Here is a 22,550-nt window from a genome sequence, read left to right as displayed (position 1 = left end):
CTGTTCCAAGAACTGTTCCTCTGACCTCTCCAGATACTGCAGCAGATCCACAGCAGCTTCCTGCTTCCCTTTTCCTGCATAAAAGCACCCAAAAAATACTAGTTGTCAGTAATTATTTTCTATTTTCATAAACACAGTTAACTTAAAGTAAATGTTATATTTTGTGTCCAAAGTAGTTTAAGTGAATCCACTGGACTTTAAGAAAGTTCCTTGAAGGCATTTCACCTCTCATCATGGATGGCTTCTTTCAAAGTAGAGAAGCCATCTCTGAACGGGGGGGTGGTCTGCGACATCATCTTTCGCCAATTTACAATCAGGTCCTTTCAAAACTCCCCAAAAGAACTACTCAGCAGACTCATGCTAATGACCACCATTAGCACACGAGGGCTCAGTGACATCTGTGCATTTCAACGACCCCCCACCGATACTCACAACGACCATCATCGTTGAGTAGTCAAATGAGTTTTGGTATCGGTCATTGGAATAATAGCCCTGGACACATCTCACAGAGGTTTAAAAGCTGAGGCAACACAAACCACCACCAGAACTGAAGAAGCCTCTTGGATGAGAGGTGAAACGTCTTCAAGGAACTTTCTTAAAGTCCAGTGGATTGACTTAAACTACTTTGGATAACCATGACCTGGATGAATGAGAACCTACACAGGCATGTTATATTTTGTGATTTTAGGATGGGCAAAAAGATAACATACTGATCATGTCTGCATAGTCTAATCAGATCTTACTTGATTTGGTCTGTTGAGAGGACGATGGCATGGAGGAGCTGCAGGATGGGACCAGCGAGCTGCAGACTAGTGCTCCTGGTAACTGGCCCTCATCATCCAAGGCCGACAACAAAATAAAATGAACAAGACATGCTGTTGATAGCATCTGTAATACAAATCATTTTCTCCATTAACTGATTAATTATTGCTTTGTCCATACAATGTTAGAAAGTGTTACCAAAAATACCTGCAATCATTTCCAACAGTGCTAAATGCCTTGTTTTATTTGCCAACAACTAAAAACCACCAAAAGCATCCGTGTATAAGAAATCAGTGCATTGAATTTCCACATCTGCAAAGCTGGAAAATCACACAACAATCAGAATTTTACCTTGAAATTATGAAAATAACTGCAGATTACCAGTACTCTTTACTTCATTGTGTTAACTTGATCATTGAATCAGTTTTTTAGACTTGTATTACTGATACAAAACATAATCAACACATAAATTAAAATGTGTTCGCAAAGGGTTCACTGGTTCTTCAAGGGAAATTTCAATGATTACCATATAGTTAAGTAATATGATTAATGGGTCATTGTGTAACAGTGTGGCAGGTTTTGAATACAGGTCTTCTAATGAAATATTGCTGCTGCTTTCCTCCGGTTTTATAGGGAGTTGTTTAATAGCTTGTTAGCTTACCAGCGGCTAACTGGCTGGCAAACAGTAGTTCAACGCCAACCTCTAATCACTGATCTGGTCCTTCATAATGCTGATGTGGAACTGTTGCAGCTAGCGTATTCATAGTAGGCTAACAGCAGGATGTTGGAGAAATAAAACTTACCATTATCAGGATCGCTGGTCTGCATGGCAGACTCGTAGTGCATCACACTGCTTGAAAGGCCGATTTCAAAATAAAAGTCAATAAAACTCTCGTCCGGGTGGGTGTCCTCCATTGTTGCTTCGCCATACTGACATGTCCCTTCCGGGGCTTGGTAGGGAAAAAAGATTTGATATATATTGAATGAAAGTACAAATATATATATAATGAAAGTCGGAATATATTCACTGATAGCCCGGATTTCATATGTAATTAAAAAATAAATTACAATTTAATTATATGATTTAAGTTAGATTGCATTACTGTCAAATGTAAGTATTTTGATTATTTTTCTGTTGCAGGCATGTTACTGAACTTCTGGGAGGAGAACAGTATGTTTCATGCTCTGTTTCATCTCTCTCGGGTGATGGAGAATGCAGATGATGACCCTGCCTATGTAATCAAATTCAAGTCTACATTCAGAACAGACCTGGAGACATGCAAGAAAAATGCCAACAGTGCTTATCTGAAGATTGCTGCTGCATTGGATCCAAGATTAAAGAACCTCAGGTGTATACCCAGAGCTGAGAGGGGTGAGGTGTGGGCCTCAGTCATCAACTTATGCAAGGAACAGACGGTTGTTGTAGAGAAACTTGTGGAAGCAACAACATCTGAGCCTCCAAAGAAACAGTTAGCTCTACTAGCTGCTTCATCAGAGTCTGAGCTCAGTTGAGAACACTGTGTGTCGATACCGAGCAGAGCCCTCCATCACTTCAGAGGACTGTCCATAGAGTGGTGGTCCAAACATGCAGTCTCACACATCAGGCTGGCCTCCATCGCACAGAAGTACTTGGCCACACCTGCAACATCTCTACCCTGTGAAAGGTTGTTTTCCCTTGTTGGTCATATTGTACAGAAGAAGAGAGTTTCTTTATCATCTGAAAATGTAAATGTTTCCTTCTGTGTCTGAGCAACTGGCTTGGTGCAGAAGAATAAGAAAATGTAAAGTCAAAGGAATGGATAAATGCACTTAATTATGTCATTGTGTACCTACTCAACCTGTGTCACTGAAAGTGTTTTTTTTTCTTTTTTAACTGACAATGAAATCCATTACAAACATGGACTTCACAGACTGAAAAGTCCCCTGAACAGTAAATCCAAGCTGTGTACTTTTTTTGTGTTCAACCACTTCACTCTAATTAACCACGCCTGACGTGTACGTCAGCGGGGTTACTGCTTTCGCTTTGGTATCTAACTGGCTGGCTGGGTAAGTATGTATGTATGTATGTATGTATGTGGGTGGGTATGTCCGGTCAGATATCTCTGCAAGTGCTGAAGTCAGGATAATCAAATTTGGCACTGAAGATCAGTCTAAGGTCCCCTGCTCACTTGTGGAGTTACAGGTCAGCAGATCAAGAAAGGAAGGGATATACGTAGGATGATCAAAATTGATACAGAGTATCATGCATGGGCGTGGTTCTGCCCTCTACTGAGGGCTCGTCTTGTTGTAAGTTGTTTTTCTTTAACAAACGAGATAAAAAGTTAATGCCCTGGCAGTGGCCAATAGCTTTAGTTTTTTGTTTATTTACAGTTGAGATTAATAATAAAGATATTTTAACTGCTACCGTTTGTAGGGAATACTGCTGTTGTAAAGCACCTTAGCAGTTGAAATAAAAAAAACTGCGATACTGTACTTTTGAATTCATTATTGTATTTTGTGCAAAATTATGCAGTTAATCTTGATTAAAATTTTTAATTGTTGCCCAGCACTAATACACACACACACACACACACACACACACACACACACACACACACACACACACACGGTGTGGTGGGATGCAAAAAAATTAATCAAATTAATTACAGGTTTTGTAATTAATCGCAATAATCGCATTTTTGTAGTAAGTAAATATTTTCAATTCAAATAAATTTTGATTGACATGTTGAGTTGAATCACTGAATAGACATATACATGTTTACAATTTTAAATTTATAAAATTAATGCAATTTTAAAATGGGACATATATAAAAAAGTGAATTGGATGATTTAAAGCCTAGATTTAGTTGTTTTTTTCCCACTGTATGGCACATTACAAAAGCATAACTAGTTCAAGGACCTTCAGAAAGTTTAATATCCACAGATTCATTCTGTTTTCATAGTTTCTGGTTTCTGATAAATGGTGTCATTTTGATGGTTCTTTTTTGGGGGGGAAAATACATTTTTATTTATGAACAAAAATTTTTTTTCATGATCTGAAAGTTTGTAATTAAGTTATTAAAAGACAGACATTTTTGTGGTTTATTACTCTGCCTAGGCTCTGCTTCTTTGGCAGTGTAATAACTTAAACCACGAGAACGTTTGTTTCATTTCTATTTATCTGCATTTTTCATCTGTCTGCTACATTCACAGATTACTGCAAACTTAAAATGCAATTATAGGGGTGCCAGCAATACGTGAGGACATGTTAACACAGTGCTCCCGACCGTGGCGAACCTTTTTTAAAAAATAACATTTTTATAAAACAACTTCAGACCGACTGTGTCTGTCCCTGACAACTGCATAACACCAGGATATCACACTGATAGCCCCATCTTTTCGCAATATACAACTAAACGACAAAATGCCGACGGAAAAACACCATAAGAAGGAGGCCTTTATTCAAGCCTCAGGCTCACAGAAACTGCGACCATGAATGAGGAATTTTCAGAGGAGGAGGCTACAGCATAGATATGAAGAGTAGATATGACACGCCCCTCTGAGCGCCCCTCCAGTGGCCTTTCAAATGGTTTTCCCAAGGTGTTAAAGTTTGACAGGGAACTCCATCTCTCTGCAGGAGGTCTGAAAGTCCCTTTTTTGCTGTAAAGGTTAGAAACACAGAAATACATGTGTCCTCATGTCTGCAGGATGGGGGTTGCCTTGCCAGAGTCAAATGTCTCATCATAATTCAATTACGGTGTTTTTCTGTGGAAGAAGGAGAGAGCTCCGGGGCCGTAAAATATCCAAAATGACACTTTGATGTGGGTTCTAAACCCCCATCCTAAGAGAGTTTGTTCTTATCTGAGTTTGTGTCTCTTCTGGAATTCCAAAGACCAAGCGATGTTCCTACAATGCTACACATACTAAACCTCTAACACTTTAGTGATGGCTCAATACCACTTTTTCACATCCGATACCGATATCGATACTGCAGCCTTGAGGATCGGCCGATACCGAGCCGATACCAATCTGATTCTTTTTGTCGCTTTAAAAGTTGTTAATAATACATGGATGTAATTTGCTTGATACTGACATCTAAAAACACCGTGTTCACTGTTCAACAACTGTTCTGGTCCCCTAAAAGAAAGAAGGAAAATATGTGACAACAACTGAAGTTATGTGTAACTGCTGTGGCTTTATTAAAACTTAGAGCTCACATCGCTTTTAACAGCACTGTAAACAAAACAGACCCAACTGCAACATTCAAATGTTTGAAATAAAATAAAAGTGTAACTTTGTGCAAATATTTAAATTAAATAATCCAAGTGTATAAACAGAAAAGTCACATAAAAACAGAAAAACAAGGGTAAACAGAGATAGTGCTATCTAGTGTAGAATGAACATTATTTCAATACTCACATTAAATAAAACACTTACAGAAAATAAAACATGTTAGCTGCCTGACCTTGAACTGAAAATGCTTAAGCTGCCTTGTCTTGCAACATGAGGAGCAGATTTTTCTTCAGAAAAATTAACATTTCAGCCTTCTCAGCAGTCAGTCTGCTCCTAAATTTGCTCCTTATTTACTTTGTAGCTGCAATTACTCCCAAAGTTATGACAGTGACAGCAGAGGTTTTTAGGAACAGCTCTGCTAAAATTTCAATGTGAATAATGGTCGGAGTATTTGGACTTACACTGCGCTATTATTGAGCAATCTTTTTAAAATTTGGCCTAGCTGATGTGAAAGTCCAATACTAGATTGCCTATGTATTCCTTTCAAACATGTCTTTGAATGAATGTATTCTTTCATTGTTTGCAATGGTCCCAGAAATGCTTAGCAACAAAAACAAGTAAAATTAGTTAAAATATCTTCTCAGACCATAGGAGTTTTAAGAGACAGAAAAACTTCTGTGGTGTCAGGAACACAACTTAAACCCCTGCCTGTCTCCCTCTTTCTTTCTCTCTTTCCCTCTCTCTCTTCCTCTCTGTCACCCCAGTCCTGCATGCAGCTTGCTTAATTGCAGAGATTGGAGACAGCTGTAGGGATTGGTTCACCTGTTCACGGCTGCCAATCCCCATAGAAAAGAGACTGTCCTGGAGTCAGGTGGCAAATCCTCTTTTCCAGGGAAGCTCCACCTTCTACCATCTCTATTTAAATTGCAATTTAAAAATCTACATCTCCCTGTGGAAAAGTAATTGACCCCCTAAACTTAATAACTGCTCAGGCTCTTGTCAGTAACAACTGCAGTTTAAGCTTTTGTGATTGCTTGCGATTAGTCTTTTACATCGGCCACTTGAAAAACCTTTGGTTGTTTTTGAGCCATTCAGAGGTGGACTTAAATATCAGAGAGGAATACCAGACATGCTGTTATGTTATTTTTGATCTGGAGTTGTTTGCACCTTGCAACTCTCCCATGGAAGCCATTTCGCCCAGTATCTTCTTTGTTGTGAAATCCTGTACACTGACCTTAACTGAGCTAAGGGAGGTCTGCAGTTATTTTGTTGTTTGTCTGGATTCTGTTCTGACCTCCTGTATGTGGATGCACTCTTGAAGAAATTTTGGAAGGTGGGTCACTCCATATTTAAACAGTATGGAGAGGAAAAAAGGACAGTGACACATGTTTCTTTGTATGTACAGGTGACATTTATAGAGCCAATAGAAGAGCCAATACAAAACAACTGTGGTACAGATTAATAAAAAACTAAAACATAACAACATAAATAGTACTAATAGTAGCAATACAGAATCCTGATCAGTACAAATATCTTGGTCCCCTTCCATCATCAGAGATGAGGCTGAATGACTGGTGGAAGAAAAATGAATAGTTTATTGCTTTCACAGTCTATCCAACACCCAATGCATCCAAACTTCTTATGTACTGTATACATGGATTGTTTAAAAGGAACATCACAGTAAAAAGTCCACAGGAATTTTAATGGTCTGGATTTCACTAGGTGAGTTTTCATATAACTGTCTGGAAAATTCAAAACATATTTTTGAAATTTTGCAAAACATTTTAAAAAATAAAACGTGAATTATTCTTGTTTCCATTTATTGCCCTGGGACAAATGAACTAGTCTGTGTACTTCTGTCAAAAGTTGGCAGTGTTGGCTATGTTGGACATAATTAACAGAGTAGAAGGGGGAAAATGGTTTTGCCACCAGCTAAAAATTTGAAAAAGAAGACACAAAATTGGCCATCTAAGAGACAAAATAGAGAGAAGACTTCAGGACTTGTTTTCAATCAAGAAAATAGTAATTGTTCTATCATGTTAGCTGGTATTGGCCATGCTTGATATTGTCTACAAATAAAAACAGGAAATGAAACAGGCAATCAGTCATGTAAGTTAAATGTTTGTTGTTTCAGAATTTACTCAGTTAAGTTGTTTCTGTCCCCTGTGAAGAGTATTACCTCTTTTTGCCCCTGCTACATGGTAAGAGTTCAGTCTGCATTCAAATCCGGTCACACCAGACAGAGGTACACTGCTAAATTCATCTTTGCATTAGATAAGAGGCTGGAGGACATGCCAGCTGCTCACTGGTGTAGATGGTGAACAACTGTACCCAGCCAGCTAAGCACTAAAACACTAGTCAATGGGAATATGCTACTAATAGCTTAACTGTACATGATTTTAATCAGTAAACAGTTGCTTAAAGGAAAGAAACAACAACTTACTGGCAGTTTTCAAGCTCCTTATAAATAAAATAGGATAACTCCATTTATTTGTTCCAATGATTCCTGTTTCCTGATGTGAAAAAAACATTTTTACTGAGTGAAGCACTTTACTCGCTGACTGAGGAGAGGTAAAACTGATAGAAATATGTTTTGGTGTTTCCCCCTGTTTTGAGTCTTTGATTTTCTGTTCTTTTTGCGCTAATTAGCATGAAAAGGATTGACTTTCCCACAAATAAATTCTTTCCTAATGCTAATGTGATTGTGTTGGACATATTAACCTTTACAGAGACAATAATGTCACTGACGTAAAACTCAACGTGTTTATTTAACAAAGAGGTTGAACATTCTCTTTCTGAGCTCATACTGATGTACACATTGTCTAAAATTCACTGTCACTTGGTTATTGTCAGAGAGCAGCTCCAGTCATGCTGGGAATACAGTACACTATGTCATTACATAGTGTAGTGTACTTAATACATTTCTTCAGTAATATAAACAGATTTCCCTCAGTTTAAGAATGCACACTGTCAGAGTAGTCGATGACCCTGATACTGACAGTTCTGTTATGACTATGTAGACAACATGCTGTTGTCATATTCAAAAAAGTGCAACACAACAGGTTTCTGATTGCACTAAATGTGATAATATACACTGACCATGAAAAAGACATTCATGCTTTTATCAGTTCAAGACTGGACTACTGCAATGCACTTTACATTGGCATCTCCCAGTCATCTATCCACCACCTCCAACTTGTGCAAAATGCTGCAGCACATCTTTTAACAAACACCCCCAGACATGAGAACATCACCCCAGTCCTTTACACTCTCCAGTGGCTTCCAGTCCAGTCAAAAATTCTTTATAAACTTTTATTGTTTGTTTTTAAGGCTCTTAACAGTCCTGCTCACCTTTATTTATCAGAGCTTTTACCTTTATAGAACCAAAAAAGAGATCTGAGGTCTTCCAGTTAGCGACTGCTTGAAGTACCCAAGTCTAAATACAAACAATGGGTTGACCAGGCGTTCTCTGTAGCTGTACCTAGGCTCTGGGCTGCTCCCCGACATGCGCAACTTCACTGGCCAGGGCCTTTTTAAATCACAACTCAAAACCTTCCCGTTTAAAATGGCTTTTCATACCGAGCGGCATAGTGACAATTTATTACTTTTAGATGATACATTTTAGTGCTGTTTTATTGATGTTTATTTTATTGTTTTATTGTATATTTTATGGGCTACACAGTCGCGTGGTGCTTAGCACTTCTCGTCTTGCAGCTACACACGTGTACAAAATTGTTGGTACCCCTCAGTTAAAGAAGGAAAAACCCACAATTCTCACTGAAATCACTTGAAACTCACAAAAGTAACAATAAATAAAAATTTATTAAAAATTAAATAATCAAAAACAGCCATTACTTTTGAATTGTTGATTAACATAATTATTTAAAAAAACAAACTAATGAAACAGGCCTGGACAAAAATGATGGTACCTCTATAAAAGATTGAAAACTATTTGACCAGAGTGACATGATTAACTCAGGTGTGTCATTTAATTGACATCACAGGTGTTTCCAAACTCATAATCAGTCAGTCTGCCTATTTAAAGGGAGACAAGTAGTCACCCTGCTGTTTGGTGAAAAAGTGTGTACCACACTGAACATGGACAACAGAAAGCGAAGGAGAGAATTGTCCCAGGACATCCGAAAAAAAATTATAGACAAACATCTTAAAGGTAAAGGCTATAAGGCCATCTCTAAACAGCTTGATGCTCCTGTGACAACAGTGGCTCATATTATTCAGAAGTTCAAGACCCACGGGACAGTAGCCAACCTCCCTGGACATGGCCGCAAGAGGAAAATTGATGACAAATTGAAGAGACGGATCGTTCGAATTGTATCCAAAGAGCCCAGAGCAACCTCCAAAGAAATTAAAGGTGAACTCCAAGGCCAAGGTACATCAGTGTCAGATGGCACCATTCGTCGTTGTTTGAGCCAAAGTGGACTTCATGGGAGACGACCAAGGAGGACACCACTGCTGAAAAAAACTCATAAAAAAGCGAGACTGGAATTTGCAAAAATGCATGTTGACAAGCCACAAAGCTTCTGGGAGAATGTCCTTTGGACAGATGAGATCAAACTGGAGCTTTTTGGTAAGGCACATCAACTCTATGTTCATAGACTCAAAAACCAAGCATACGAAGAAAAGAACACTGTCCCTACGGTGAAACATGGAGGAGGCTCAGTAATGTTTTGGGGCTGCTTTGCTGCATCTGGCACAGGGTGTCTTGAAAGTGTGCAAGGTACGATGAAATCTGAAGACTATCAAGTCATTCTGGAGAGAAATGTGCTGCCTAGTGTCAGAAAGCTTGGTCTCAGTCGCAGGTCATGGGTCTTCCAACAGGACAACGATCCAAAACACACAGCCAAAAACACCCAAGAATGGCTGAGAGAAAAGCGTTGGACTATTCTAAAGTGGCCTTCTATGAGTCCAGATCTGAATCCCATTGAACATATGTGGAAGGAGCTGAAACATGCCATTTGGAGAAGACACCCATCAAACCTGAGACAACTGGAGCTGTTTGCTCATGAGGAGTGGGCCAAAATACCTGTTGACAGCTGCGGAACGCTCATTGACAAACACAGAAATCGTTTTAGTGATTGCCTCAAAAGGTTGCGCAACAAAATATTAAGTTATGGGTACCATCATTTTTGTCCAGCCCTATTTCATTAGTTTGTTTTTTTTAAATAATTATGTTAATCAACAATTCAAAAGTGATGGCTGATTTTGATTATTTAATTTTCAATAAATTTTTATTCATTGTTACTTTTGTGAGTTTCAAGTGATTTCAGTGAGAATTGTGGGTTTTTCCTTCTTTAACTGAGGGGTACCAACAATTTTGTCCACGTATGTAGAAGATCCCTGGGACGCGTCTTGGCCTTCCCAGGGTCTTTCTGCATGTTCTCCTTGTGCATGCATGGGTTTCCTCCCACACTCCAAAAATATGCTGAGGTTAACTGAACATTCTACATTTGCCCATAGGTGCGAGTGTGATTGTTCTAAGTTACTACAGTGTTTTTAAGTTATTCTCTTGTTTTTTACTGTGAAGCACTTTGGTCACCCTTTGGGCTGTTGTAAAGTGCTATACAAATAAACTTTGATTGACTGATTGAAATGTAAATCATCATATATTGGCAAAAAGAAGTTGAATACTTTTGGTGGGCCATGTGTTGGTAAATTATCGTGGTCAGATGACTTTTTTTTTTTTTTTTTTTAAATCAGAGTACGTTCTTCCAAACCGAGTTTACAATGTGTCTATGAACATAAAACACCACATCCTTAGGTCAGGTTCAGCTCTGAAGACAGCCTATTAGTGTAAATTTGCCTATTTAATATCATTTCATGCAAATATTAGCTGCCTTAGGAACACACTCTTCATGTTAAAAAGCCACAATGCAATTGCAGGACAATCACAACCATCTATGGAGAGATGTAGTGGACTTTCTCCCAGTTTGAACATTGACTGATTGCAGAATGATGAATACAAAGTCTGGAAAGGCAGCAAACTCCTGCTCAACCATGTGAATGTAATCCTAATTTGCACCTATGAAAGCACTGTTCACGTGCGCTGACGGGCTGCTACTCTTGGGAATGGAACATGAAATCGTAGCCTGGTTTCACCCACTAATCTACAGAGACTCTAGAGGAGCACAGTGACACTACAGGGAAGAGTTGAAAGAAGCTCAACTTTGTGCAGATATCCCCAAATGACAATGACAGCCAGTTGTGCTAGTTTTGATACCTTTGAGATTCTTTTATAATCTGTAGAAAATACACAAAATAAAAATGTCCTCATGTATAGACATGTATCAGAAGTCAACTCTCTTGTTGGACGAGAGTTGTCAATCACAAGTTTAGTGCCATACACACAGTGGGCTGCAGCTCATCAGAGGACAGAGACATACTATTTTCTGAGTGTAAAGTTTGTGCAGTGCGCTCCCAACAATGGTCAGAAAACATTAAATACAAGCACATCACATCACAAAGAAGATTTTGAGTCTTTGTTAGCTGAGAAAAAATACTGAAATTTTTTTTTTTTTTTTTTAAATGGTGGCAAAAAAAATTAAGCAACATGTGAAATCATAAAACGACTAGTGTTCCCTTGGTATATATTAACAAACACATCAAATCTAAAAAATAACATAAAATGCCTTTTCCTTGTAGCTAATATTGCTGATGCAGAATACAGCAGCACAGTTCAGATGAGGTAAGAATGACTGAGTCGTTGAAAGGATTAAACATGTCGGCCTCTTTGAGAGTGGTTTGTTGGAAGTTTGTCAACAAATCAATTGGGGGAAAAAAAGGAAAAGATTCTTTCAGCCAGTACTGCACTGAGTGGACATCCTGTTGTTGTCTGTCTTAGTCTGGTTGGGTTTGATCTTGTGACTGTGTCTATATGCAACTATGTCCAAGCACGTATGATACTTTGTGTATATTGTGTGTTTTGTCTCTATGAAGAAAAGATGTGTGCTTATCACACTGCTACTTGATAAAATGTTTTAACCCTATTTTCTGTGATCAGACACGTAATTTTGTCAAAATTTATACCGGACATGTTTCGACGGAGCCTTCCGTCTTCGTCAGAGGTGTCACTAGGTGGTATGTGACGTGTTTAAAAACCAGCTGATGTTCACTGGGGCGGTGTCCCCCACTGTCCCCTCGCCGCTGTGTCTGATCACAGAAAATAAGGTTAAAACATTATAGTAACTTTAGACACTATGAACTTCATTGGATAAATACTTGATAAAAACTTTGCTTCACTGACTTTTTCCAAATTCTTCTGTTTCTTTCATCTTTCTTCTGGAATAAACAGCATAGATCTTTTATTTGATTAAAACTGCTTTCTTTTAATTAATGATTGATTGATGACATACCCAGCAAGCAGCTGAAGCTATTTTAATTTGTATCCAAACGAATATGTACAGACTCTGAGATAAAAATGTGATACTGATTGCTTGACAGTATTAATTCCTGCTGAAAAACTGAAAATTGGGAATATGAAGTTTTTGCTAAAGGGCAGATGTGTGTCTGTGCATATGTCATGGGATCTGGAGCTGCAGTTCTTCCTCCTCTTCGTCCATGTCGCTGCTCGGACCATCTGGATTTTCAGGACTGAATCGAGCTGATCGTATCTTCCCAAATAGACCAGGACTCTGCTGCTGTCGCCGCAGTCTGAGAGAAAGACGGAGAGAGCATGGCGATAAACTAACATTATGATGCTGAACAATATGACAAGACTGTTCTGACAAATTATGTGCTCCAACAATTTGCTCTCACTAGTTTTTAAAATATCTGGATATCAGCCAAAATATTAGTCAAAATCAAACTTTGAACTAAAGATGGCGCCATATGAAAAGCTTTGAAAGTGAAAATTTAGATCTACTAAAGAGTCAGGGGAAGCCCCACCCATATCCATGGCAGAGGTTGCTGAGATAGTGAAGAAGCTCCACGGTGGTAAGCTATCAGCAGAGGTGGGTAGAGTAGCCAAAAATTGTACTTAAGAGTAACGTTACTTCAAAATAATATCATTCAAGTAGTCATCCAAAAAATTACTCAAGTAAGAGCAAAAAAGTATTTAGTGAAAAGACTACTCAAGTATTGAAAGTACTGAGCAACTGTTTGAATGCAATGTCCGATTTGTTTTTTTAGAAATGATGGATCAGACAGACAAAAATGTAAAATGTGCAAATTCTAGTATTTCCAAATGATAAAATTTAAAAAAAAAAGAAGCAAAAATAAACATCTTTACAAAATGACAAATTAAGGCACAAGAAACAAATTTTCAAATCTAAGTTTTTCACAACAAAGAGCTTTTGAAACAAATACCTGTAGTAAGGCAACACATATGTTTGAACAGTGCAAACTACTTCCAGTGACAAGATATACTGCATGCTCATAGAGTCTATGATTTGTTGTATTTCTTTAAACTAATCACAAATGTCTTGGGCAGCAATAAGCCCAGAATGCAGAGATGGTATCCTGAAAAAATAGGATACAGAGGAATGGAGGTAACTACTATCATTAAAATGGCTGATTAAGCAAAAGAACCAAACAGGCCTGCCTTACTACCAGATCCAAGACTTCTTATCTTACTATTGTCAGTTTAGCAGCCACAGCTTGACTCTCCTTGGAATGCCAAGGGAGAGGTCAATCCAGGGAACAAATATTTCACTTGTTTAGACTCTGAACCTTCAACCACAATAAAACGACCACCCTGGACACTACACAGAATGAAGAAACCCACCCGTTCTCAGGTAGAACGAGGCAAGAAGAATTACAGCAGGAGACTGTTGTAATCAACATCATAATTTGTAATTCAGGAGTCAATGGTGCCACATTCATTATCTTACAGTGGAGACACGAGTCTCATACCTTCTGTGCAGTAATGAGACGGAATATGGGACCTTAACACTTCGGAGACTGCAACTTCAAAGATATGGCAACTCCTACCCAATTGTGAACACTTCAGCCCCCAAATCTGATCCCGGCAAGTAGGGCAGCTGATAAGGAAACAGTCATAAAACTGTTGCTGCATACCAACCGCTATCTGGAGTAATACTTTCACTGTTTTGAAGTTTCTTTGCATATGAACTAAATAACTGATAGTCTCAGTTTTGTGTGTTTGTAGATACAGACCATCATGTCACCTCTCCAAAAAACAAATCTGTAGGCGATATAGAGACAAAGTTCATATTTTGTGGAAATAAACACCTTTCTGACATGGACCCACAGTGCCATTTAGTGATACGAGATGGTCCGGTGAGGTCTGCATCATATCACCATTAATGCAATCATTGCTGTTATTATCAATATACAAATGGGAGAAATCAGTTTCATTGATATTTCTCCCAATGTGTTGGGTGATATACACTGATCAGGCATAACATTATGACCTAGAAGTCGGTCAGTGCTTCTTCCATCCATTTGGGCCTTTGTAGGCCTGATAGCGACTGGGGTTTTGAGCCAGTCACTTGGCTAAACTAGGCCCAGTATGCATCTTGGAGTCTGGAGGTGTTTGTTGTGGAATCCGCTGAAGGTCTGCTTTCTCATGGCCTCTTCCTGATAACACAAACTTCACACCATCCTGTAATGTGTCTGCCATTAAAGTTTGAATATCTGGTGGGATGCTTTGGTGCCTCTGCTCCATTGATCACAGTGAATCCTGTCTCCAGCCTGTGATTGTGAATTGATGAAACTCACTCTTGCTCTGTCTTAAAGTTGATTATGAATGGTTAATCCTACAGCTGAAATGGTAAGCTTATACTCCAAGTGTACAGTACAGCCAGTGAGAAAAATCAAAATTGTGGTCTGACACATAAAGCAACATAATCAAGTCAAAAATAACTAAAGCTGACCACAGTGCTTTACAAGGTCACAGTAGTAACAAATCATATGTGAAAAAAGTGTACAAAGCAAGACAAATAATGGCATATGACAAGGTGTCAATGCTCAACTTCAATTAAAAGCCACTGAGTACATATGTCTTCAGTAGGAACTTGAAGATATCAAGAGACTGAGAAGTTCCAATTTGCGCAGGTAAGCGACTCCACAGACTGGGTGTGGCCACAGAAAAGACCTTTGTTGCCGAGTCACCATCTGATTGCCCAACCTCAACGCTAAGACTGGAGCATGGATGTATAAATGCTCAGATAAAAGAGAAGGTGTCAATCCAGTTAACATCTTAAAAACTAATAATAAAATCTTAAAAACAATCCTAAAGTGGACAGGAAGCCAGTGGAGCGAGGCTAAAACTGGAGTTATGTGCTTCCGTTTCTTTGTCCCTGTTAGAAGCCAGACAGTCCCATTATATACTAGTTGGATCTGATGAAGAGACATCTGCTCAAGACCTATAAACAAGTTGCAATAGTCTAACCAAGGTGATGAAGGCATGTTTGACTCTCAAAATTATTGTGAGACAGATAAGGCTTCACTTTGGCCATAAGCCTTAACTGAAAGAAGCCAGTTTGACAACAGAACTGATCTATTGATCAAATTTAAAAGAACTGTCAAAGATCACACACAAACTCTTGGAAAATGGCTGATACACAACTGTAAGGAAATTCATCAGAGGGCATAACACATAACGTGGTTTTGATCCCTGACTGACTTCTCACCTGCAAACAATTTGTGTTGATTATTTTGCTTATGTGGGCCTGACCATTTAAGTTTCACCTAAAAAATGTAAAGACCCTTCCTGACCATAGGAAGACATGTCTTTGATTAAATATTACCATTTGTGAAAGAGGGTTATAAAATCAGGTTGAAAAACAGTGTCGCACTGGCTAAAATATCCTTGTATGAGTGTAAGCTACACCCTCTAAAGAACACACAAAGATTTGTGTCAGCCTCTGAAGCTGTTACCATGCCAACACTCCTGTCACTCCTTCACAGAGCGGAGCCACGAAAGAGCTCTGTTACTATGGTAACATGCGACTGGGAGGTTGGTGATTGGTTGCTGTGTGCTGAAGCAACGACGTGAAGAAAATGCGGTGGGAGAAGCAGAGAGCAAAGAGCTGACGAATGTGTCAAGCTGATATGTGAGCGCTTGACTGAGTGACAGCTATACACGCACAGAGCAGAGGAAGCTAATCTCTAAATAATAGGAGAAGGGAGTGCTGAGGCTCACAGCGACTCTGGCATCTATGAGTAGGCTGGCAGCTTCACATCACACACACTCACCTGAACATTGTGTGTTTTCAGCAAGTATCTTCATAGTTGCTCAGGACTGTCTGGTAATTAGAGTGCTATTGCCAAATGTGACACCACTCTGCTGACCGTCCCCCAAAAAAAAAAAAACCTCTTTTGCATAAGCCTCTTTGTAACATAGCACTGTTCAAGAGATCATTTATAACAAGACAAAAGTGTATTGTGATAAAAGGTTTCATTGTGTCAACATCAGGAATTTGATTGCTTCTAATGACCTACTTTAAATAAAGGCCATAATTTTGGGGCAGTGGTGATGCAACAGTTAAGTCTCTGGACTACTAATCAGAAGGTCAGTGGTTAAAACCCCAATGTGGCCACTGTTGGGCCCTTGAGCAAGGCCCTTAACCCTTCCTGCTCCAGGAGCACTGTACCGCAGCTGATCCTGCGCTCTGCCCCCTCCAGATTGGGGGTGGGGGCGTAATGTGAAAATCGGAATTTCCCCTCGTATAATAATTTTTTTTTTTTGAATCATGAAAAAGGCTTCATTTGAATCCAAGTACTATTTATCAAGGTACACTGGTAATAATTGTAATGTTAACACAATATACACAAATAAATTGCATGCAAGTAAAAAGTAAACAAAGATAAAGGAATGATTTTAGCATGATATACATTACATACAGTAAAGAAATCAAGGAAAAAACATTGGTGCACAGAGAGCAAGCAGGGTGAAGCTGGTGCAATGTGCAGAGGTTGAGCATGAGAGTGGCTGGCTTGGACTGGGTATTACCAAGAATTGCAACAGCCTCCATGTGCACCCTGACAACTTCATCAGCCCTCACACAGGTCAAGGGCATTTTCAAAACCACAAAGTCCAGCTCACAAGGGCACCCACTGATCCTCAAATGCTGCAGCCTCCACCAGGTTCAAATTGTCATTTTGCCCACCAATTTGCACTCAGTAGCAAAGGCAGGCAGTTTGTTTGAAAAATCTAAATTAAAAGTCCCACAGTCATTCCCTTATGAAGACCTTCTTTCTGTCCTCCTTCAAATGTAAAACCAATTGTTATTCTACTTCTGTTACGATTGTGGGGTGGAGAACCCAAGCGCAGACAAACAGACAGGCTAAATGGTTATAATGAAAATGGGTTTTTATTGTGAAAAACTCCAAAAATACAATAACTATGACCAGAACTGGGGAAGCAGGACAGAAACCAAATTAAACTAATGCTATGGAACAAAAAAATGCTTAATATAACAAAACTAAGGGGAAGTACTCACAAACCGGAGGAAACAATGATCGGGGGAGCACACAGGCTGAGGTAATCCAAAGGGCAGAGTCCAAGGAGGGTAAGTCACAAAGGGGAAAAAAAACACAAAAGTCTAAAAGCTGAAGCAGTCCATAGGCAGAAACTCTTGCAGGGAACAGAGGCTGTGGCAACATGTGATGAAGGCAATGATCTGGCAGAGACTGAGGGAAAGAAGGGAGCTTATATAGTTGAGGGGAACAGGTGAGTGAGGTGAGCTGATTAGCTGCAGCTGATGCCAATACAGTAATCAGCAGGCAGAGCTAGGGGGCGAGCAACCAGGACGGAATGATGACAGACAGGGGGAGACAGAGGCAACCAAGCCAAAACACACAGAGAAGGGCAACTGGGTAAAGGAAGGAAAAGGGGAGGAAAAGGGCAGGAGCATGACCATGACCATAACAACTTTAAAGTAGCAACACATAATGCTGCTGAGATCAGCACTGTCTTGTGAGAACACACTAATTGACTGTGTGTGTGTTTCTGTATTTTTAGGGACAAAAAATTATGGATCCCACAAAGTTAATCATTTAACTGATGTCACAGTTAGGTTCAAGTCGTTTGTGGTTGGCCATTCAGCTGTGAAGATCAAACTGTGAAGATTGAGGAAAGGGGGTAAAGTATCATGTCACTGGCATTAAAACCTCACAAAAATGGTAAGACAAGGACATGCGCATGTCCTACCTTGACTGTAAGTGTTCCAGTTGCACCTGCAGGTTCTCTGTGTGTTCCACCTGCTCATCCAGAGACCTCTGCAGCTTTCTGGTCTGGTTGTGAGACTCATCCAACTAGACACACAAAAACACACAGAAAAAACATGTGGAGCCACTTATAACTGTTAGTTTAGCTTCCAAGTTGATCATCATATAAAAATGTAGTTATTCCATAGCCTGTGTATAAAAGATGGTCGAGCAACTGTGAAGTTAGCCATCATTTGTGAACTACTTATGTTTATCATTTGAATGAAGACATAAGAAAGTGGTGGATCTGACTGGTGAACGCAAGGTGTGGCAACCTGTCAATCACTAGGCAGCCCTGCCCTAAAACGTACCATGCTTTGTAATCTATTTTACTCTAAATGGCACCCTAATTTACAACCATTCTCTACTTAAAATGGCTTGAAACTATTGATTGAGGCCTATCTTATTAGAAACATATTTACTGATGTGACAAATCAAGTTAGAAGGAAGGTAATTTTTTGATAGACTTCTTTACAATACACTTCTTTTTGTAACCAGACGAGCCATCCCCTGCTGGCTTACACAAAGAATGTAAGTTTAAGGCACTTCTACTTTTAGACCAGTCCATCTTTATTTGCAGTCTTTGGGATATTTTTCACTTTGTTGTTTTGCATCACATAAGTTATGTTTCCCATATCTTATGCTAAAGTAAAAGATGAGTGCATAGTCAAATTGCCCACAACTGCAAATATAACACTCAAATTTAAAAATATGGTCACAATCCATATCATCCATGACTTTCATGATCAGCTTCACTTACAACAGCTGTTTTGTTTTTAACTTGTCAAAGAGTTGCTTGGCATGAGTGGTGAATTGCATGATTTTGTATGACTGAACGAATTGTAGGGCTGCACAGTGACGTAGTGGTTAGCCTTGCAGCAAGAAGATCCCCGGTTCAAATCCCGGGCTGGGCCTGGGATCTTTCTGCATGGAGTTTGCATGTTCTCCCTGTGCATGCGTGGGTTTTCTCCGGGCACTCTGGCTTCCTCCCACAGTCCAAAAACATGCTGAGGTTAATTGATTACTCTAAATTGCCCTCCAGCACCCTCCGCAACCCTAGTGAGGATAAAGCGGTGTATAGAGAATGGATGGATGGATGGATGAATGAATTGCATGGTGCAATACTCAGAAGGTGAACATCCTGAATGAGCTGACATGAGCAATAATGGTCTCTGACTTTTGTATTTAAAACTATACTTACGCAAATAGAGCTATGTTCCTACCTCGTCCTCAGCCTGTCCCAACTCTTTCTTAAGCTCCTCTACCCTCAGCCGTAGCTTTTTTACTTCGGCCTCGTGGCTCTCCACCCTCCGGTTGGTATGGGCGAGCTCTGCTGTCTTCTCTTGGAGCTGCTTCTTTAGCTTAGCGTGAACATGGCGAAGGTCAGCCAGCTCCTGAGGATTAAAGACAGAGAGAGAGGACAGGCTTAGAGAATTGTAGGAGCTTCAGTAAAAATCAACTGGACTTCTCGACATTTCTTGAAGATGTTTCACCTCTCATCTAAGAGGCTTCTTTAGTTCTAATTGATTAATTTGGAGCTACAGAACTTATAGTCCCTCAAGGTCACATGGCTAATGGCCCATTAATGGCACAGGACTCACACATCTCCAGGTGTGAATTGTTGTGAAACCAAGAGGTCCACCACCAACAACAGCAATCATGTTGATGGGGCTGCCAGTTTACACAACAAATGATGTGAATGTCAATTCCCTCTCCCCGTCCCTGCATCAGCCCCCACCTGGCCTCCCTTTATTCTCCCTTTCCCGCTTTTTTCTGGTTTCCTCTGTTCTACCTCACTCTCCTGTGTCACTCCCTGCAGTGGCTGTAACCAATTCCCTCATCAGCAGTAACTCCAGCTGCGGCACTGTGCTCTGGTCACATCACCGCTGCAATAAAAGCCGGCTTCACACTCCACTCCCTGCCAGATTGTAGCTTCTGCTCATGCAGTTAGTGATGGGCCGCTGCACAGTTTCTTGCTGTTGCATGTCCCTGATTCTAAAAACAGTCTCTTTTTTCCTGCAGTACTGCTGGTCGCGCTGCCTGTGTGTCCTGCTACACCCATTCTGCTGCGTCTCTGGAAAACCCCCGTCAAACCTCTGTGGAATCCTGCTGTGTTCTGTCCCCATCTCTGCCACGCTCTCCTCCTAAGAGCAGACCGGCTCTCTCCTGGCCCAACTCCGAGCCGCCACTGCCACTCTCCACCGTCAACTCCCTCCATCCGGAGGTGCCACCCCTGGATCGCCGGTCTCCGGGAGCTGCTGCCCCCCCTCCTTCACCTGGTAGTGAGTTTAGTTCAGTGTCTCCCTCTTTAGTTATCCTTGGCTCTTTCTATTTCTAGCTTTAGTTATAGTTAATCCCCACATCCAATTTGGTTCTACCTGTTCTTTTGTTAATAAAACTCATTATCCCTGTAACCGGTCTCAGTCGTGCCGTGCTCATCCGCGACAGTGAATCTGCAAAGTCAGGACCAACTCAAGATCTTAACGATCGTGACACTTTCTGGGGAGAGACCTTATCACTGCATAATAGGTGTGTAATGAGTGGTGTCAAAAACCCTCCTCTGTTTAGAGATGGCTGTTCCAATTTGACATAAATGGCTTCTTTCACTCTTCTCTCTAATTTTCCTGCCTTTATTAATTCCCAGAGGGAAAATTCTGTATTTCACATTTCTGAGCGCAGGGTCCCTGCGCCCCTGGAGCAGGAAGGGTTAAGGGCCTTGCTCAAGGGCCTGACAGAGGCCGCATTGGGGTTTGGACCACTGACCTTCGGATCAGTAGTCCAGAACTTAGCTGTTGCACCACCAATGGTCCAAAATGTGGACAGCTATCCTCATAGTAATGCTCTTTCTCCTTCGGATGCAGGTGAACTGCCAAGTCTTGTCCTGATGAGCTCTGTTGATCTATTTGCTTTGTATGTTGTTTAGTCTCTCCCGTGTACAAGTCTGTGCACTCTTCGCTGCATTGGACTGCTTGTACAACATTGCTCCGCTTGTGTTTTGGTGTGTTATCCTTTGGGTGAACTGCGGGGTATTCCACGAAGCTGGCTAAAACAGGCTGGGCTTACGCCGGTAAGCGTGGCTTGAATAAGCGGCAACTTTAATCTCAGCTGCAAGTAGTTCCACGAACGAGGCTCAGCTGTTTTTCAGAGACGCTTATTCAAGCCAGGCTGATCCAAGCTGCGGCTGAGTGCGCGTCAGGGGGAGATAAAAGGCCCCGACGTGTCGATCGTCGAAATGATGACATTATGTCTAAAAACAGAGCAGAGACTTTCTCTTCAGTGGAGCAGAAACTTCTCACGGAGTTGTACAAGGACTACAGGGAGATTATCACAAGAAAAGGCAACACGGTTGTGATAAATAAAGCTCGAGACGCTGCCTGGCAAAGCATTGCCGACCGTTGTCGGTGTGTTTATTTTCTTTTTAATGAAGCACTTAGTCTGTGCGTACACATGCACACATGTCTGAAAATTTAATTTTCAGAGGGCAAGTTTTTGACACCGATTAGGGATAACCCACAACTGCAGTGGTTGATGACTTTTTTTTCCTCACCCTGAAGTTTGTCACACTACTGTGGCCCAGAGGAGATCAATCTTGATGAAATAAAGCTTTTCAAAACCCATTGAAGACATTTTTTTATGTGTGTATAAACATATATATATATATATATATATATATATATATATATATATATATATATATATATATATATATGAGAGAAAGAGGCTACAACATAGCCTGGTTTTGTGTAATGTGATGGTGGTTTTCACTTTTTACTCTGGTAGGCCTAATTCATGTTCTTGATTTGACAAATATATATCCACCATAGATGAATAAAGCAGCAACATAGGTAACACCTAAAACCAAAGTAGGAATACTTTGGAAAAAAGGGGCAACTTCATGTGGAGATGTTTCATCAAACACTAAAACTTTGAATAAAAAAGCAGAAAAAAACATGTAGGCCTATAGAGGAGATGTCATTTTTATTAGAGATGATAGTGCTACTGTGCACTACATTTAAATAAGGGAGAAGACACAAATGAGCCTGTACACAAAATAGTTATCTCATCATTTGGCATCACCTTTGGATTATCATCATGATCTGATTGGACCGCTGGTAAAAGGAAGGTATTCTTTATGGAAAACTGTGGCTGTTGTGTCCTGCTTATTTTAAGACAATCTGTGCCTATTTCTGTTACGTGTTGACTGCACTTTGAGGGTGAAAGAAGAAAGAAAATCAGATATTTCCAAGTATTTACCGCTGGTGGATTCGAACCCACGGCGCAATGAAAAGTAAAACCACATTTAATCTACTTAACTACGCTCTAACCACTGATCCACAGTTGCGCACTATGACAAAATGTGTAGTATAATATGATATAGTTTGATTCAC

General features: G+C 40.1%; 1 protein-coding gene across 3 annotated transcripts in view; it reads right to left on the bottom strand.

Annotated features, from left to right (window-relative positions):
• Positions 1-6,362: 6,362 nt before the first annotated feature.
• ccdc102a (coiled-coil domain containing 102A) overlaps positions 6,363-22,550 on the bottom strand; it is a 138,029-nt gene continuing 121,841 nt past the window's right edge. Inside the window, exons 8-11 of one of the 3 annotated variants that reach the window (XM_051942097.1) lie at positions 19,386-19,556; positions 18,107-18,210; positions 17,397-17,432; positions 6,363-12,642 (exon numbers count right to left, since the gene is read on the bottom strand). In XM_051942097.1, the coding sequence (XP_051798057.1) occupies positions 12,510-12,642; positions 17,397-17,432; positions 18,107-18,210; positions 19,386-19,556 (444 nt within the window). In that variant the 3' untranslated portion in view covers positions 6,363-12,509. The other 2 variants (XM_051942103.1, XM_051942111.1) reach the window with 2 other exon arrangements.

The sequence above is a fragment of the Acanthochromis polyacanthus genome, chromosome 2 (genome assembly GCF_021347895.1).
Source record: "Acanthochromis polyacanthus isolate Apoly-LR-REF ecotype Palm Island chromosome 2, KAUST_Apoly_ChrSc, whole genome shotgun sequence".
NCBI classification, from domain to species: domain Eukaryota; kingdom Metazoa; phylum Chordata; class Actinopteri; family Pomacentridae; genus Acanthochromis; species Acanthochromis polyacanthus.
The sequence above is the reverse complement of the archived record's forward strand: the minus strand, read 5'-3'. Positions and strand labels throughout refer to the sequence as shown.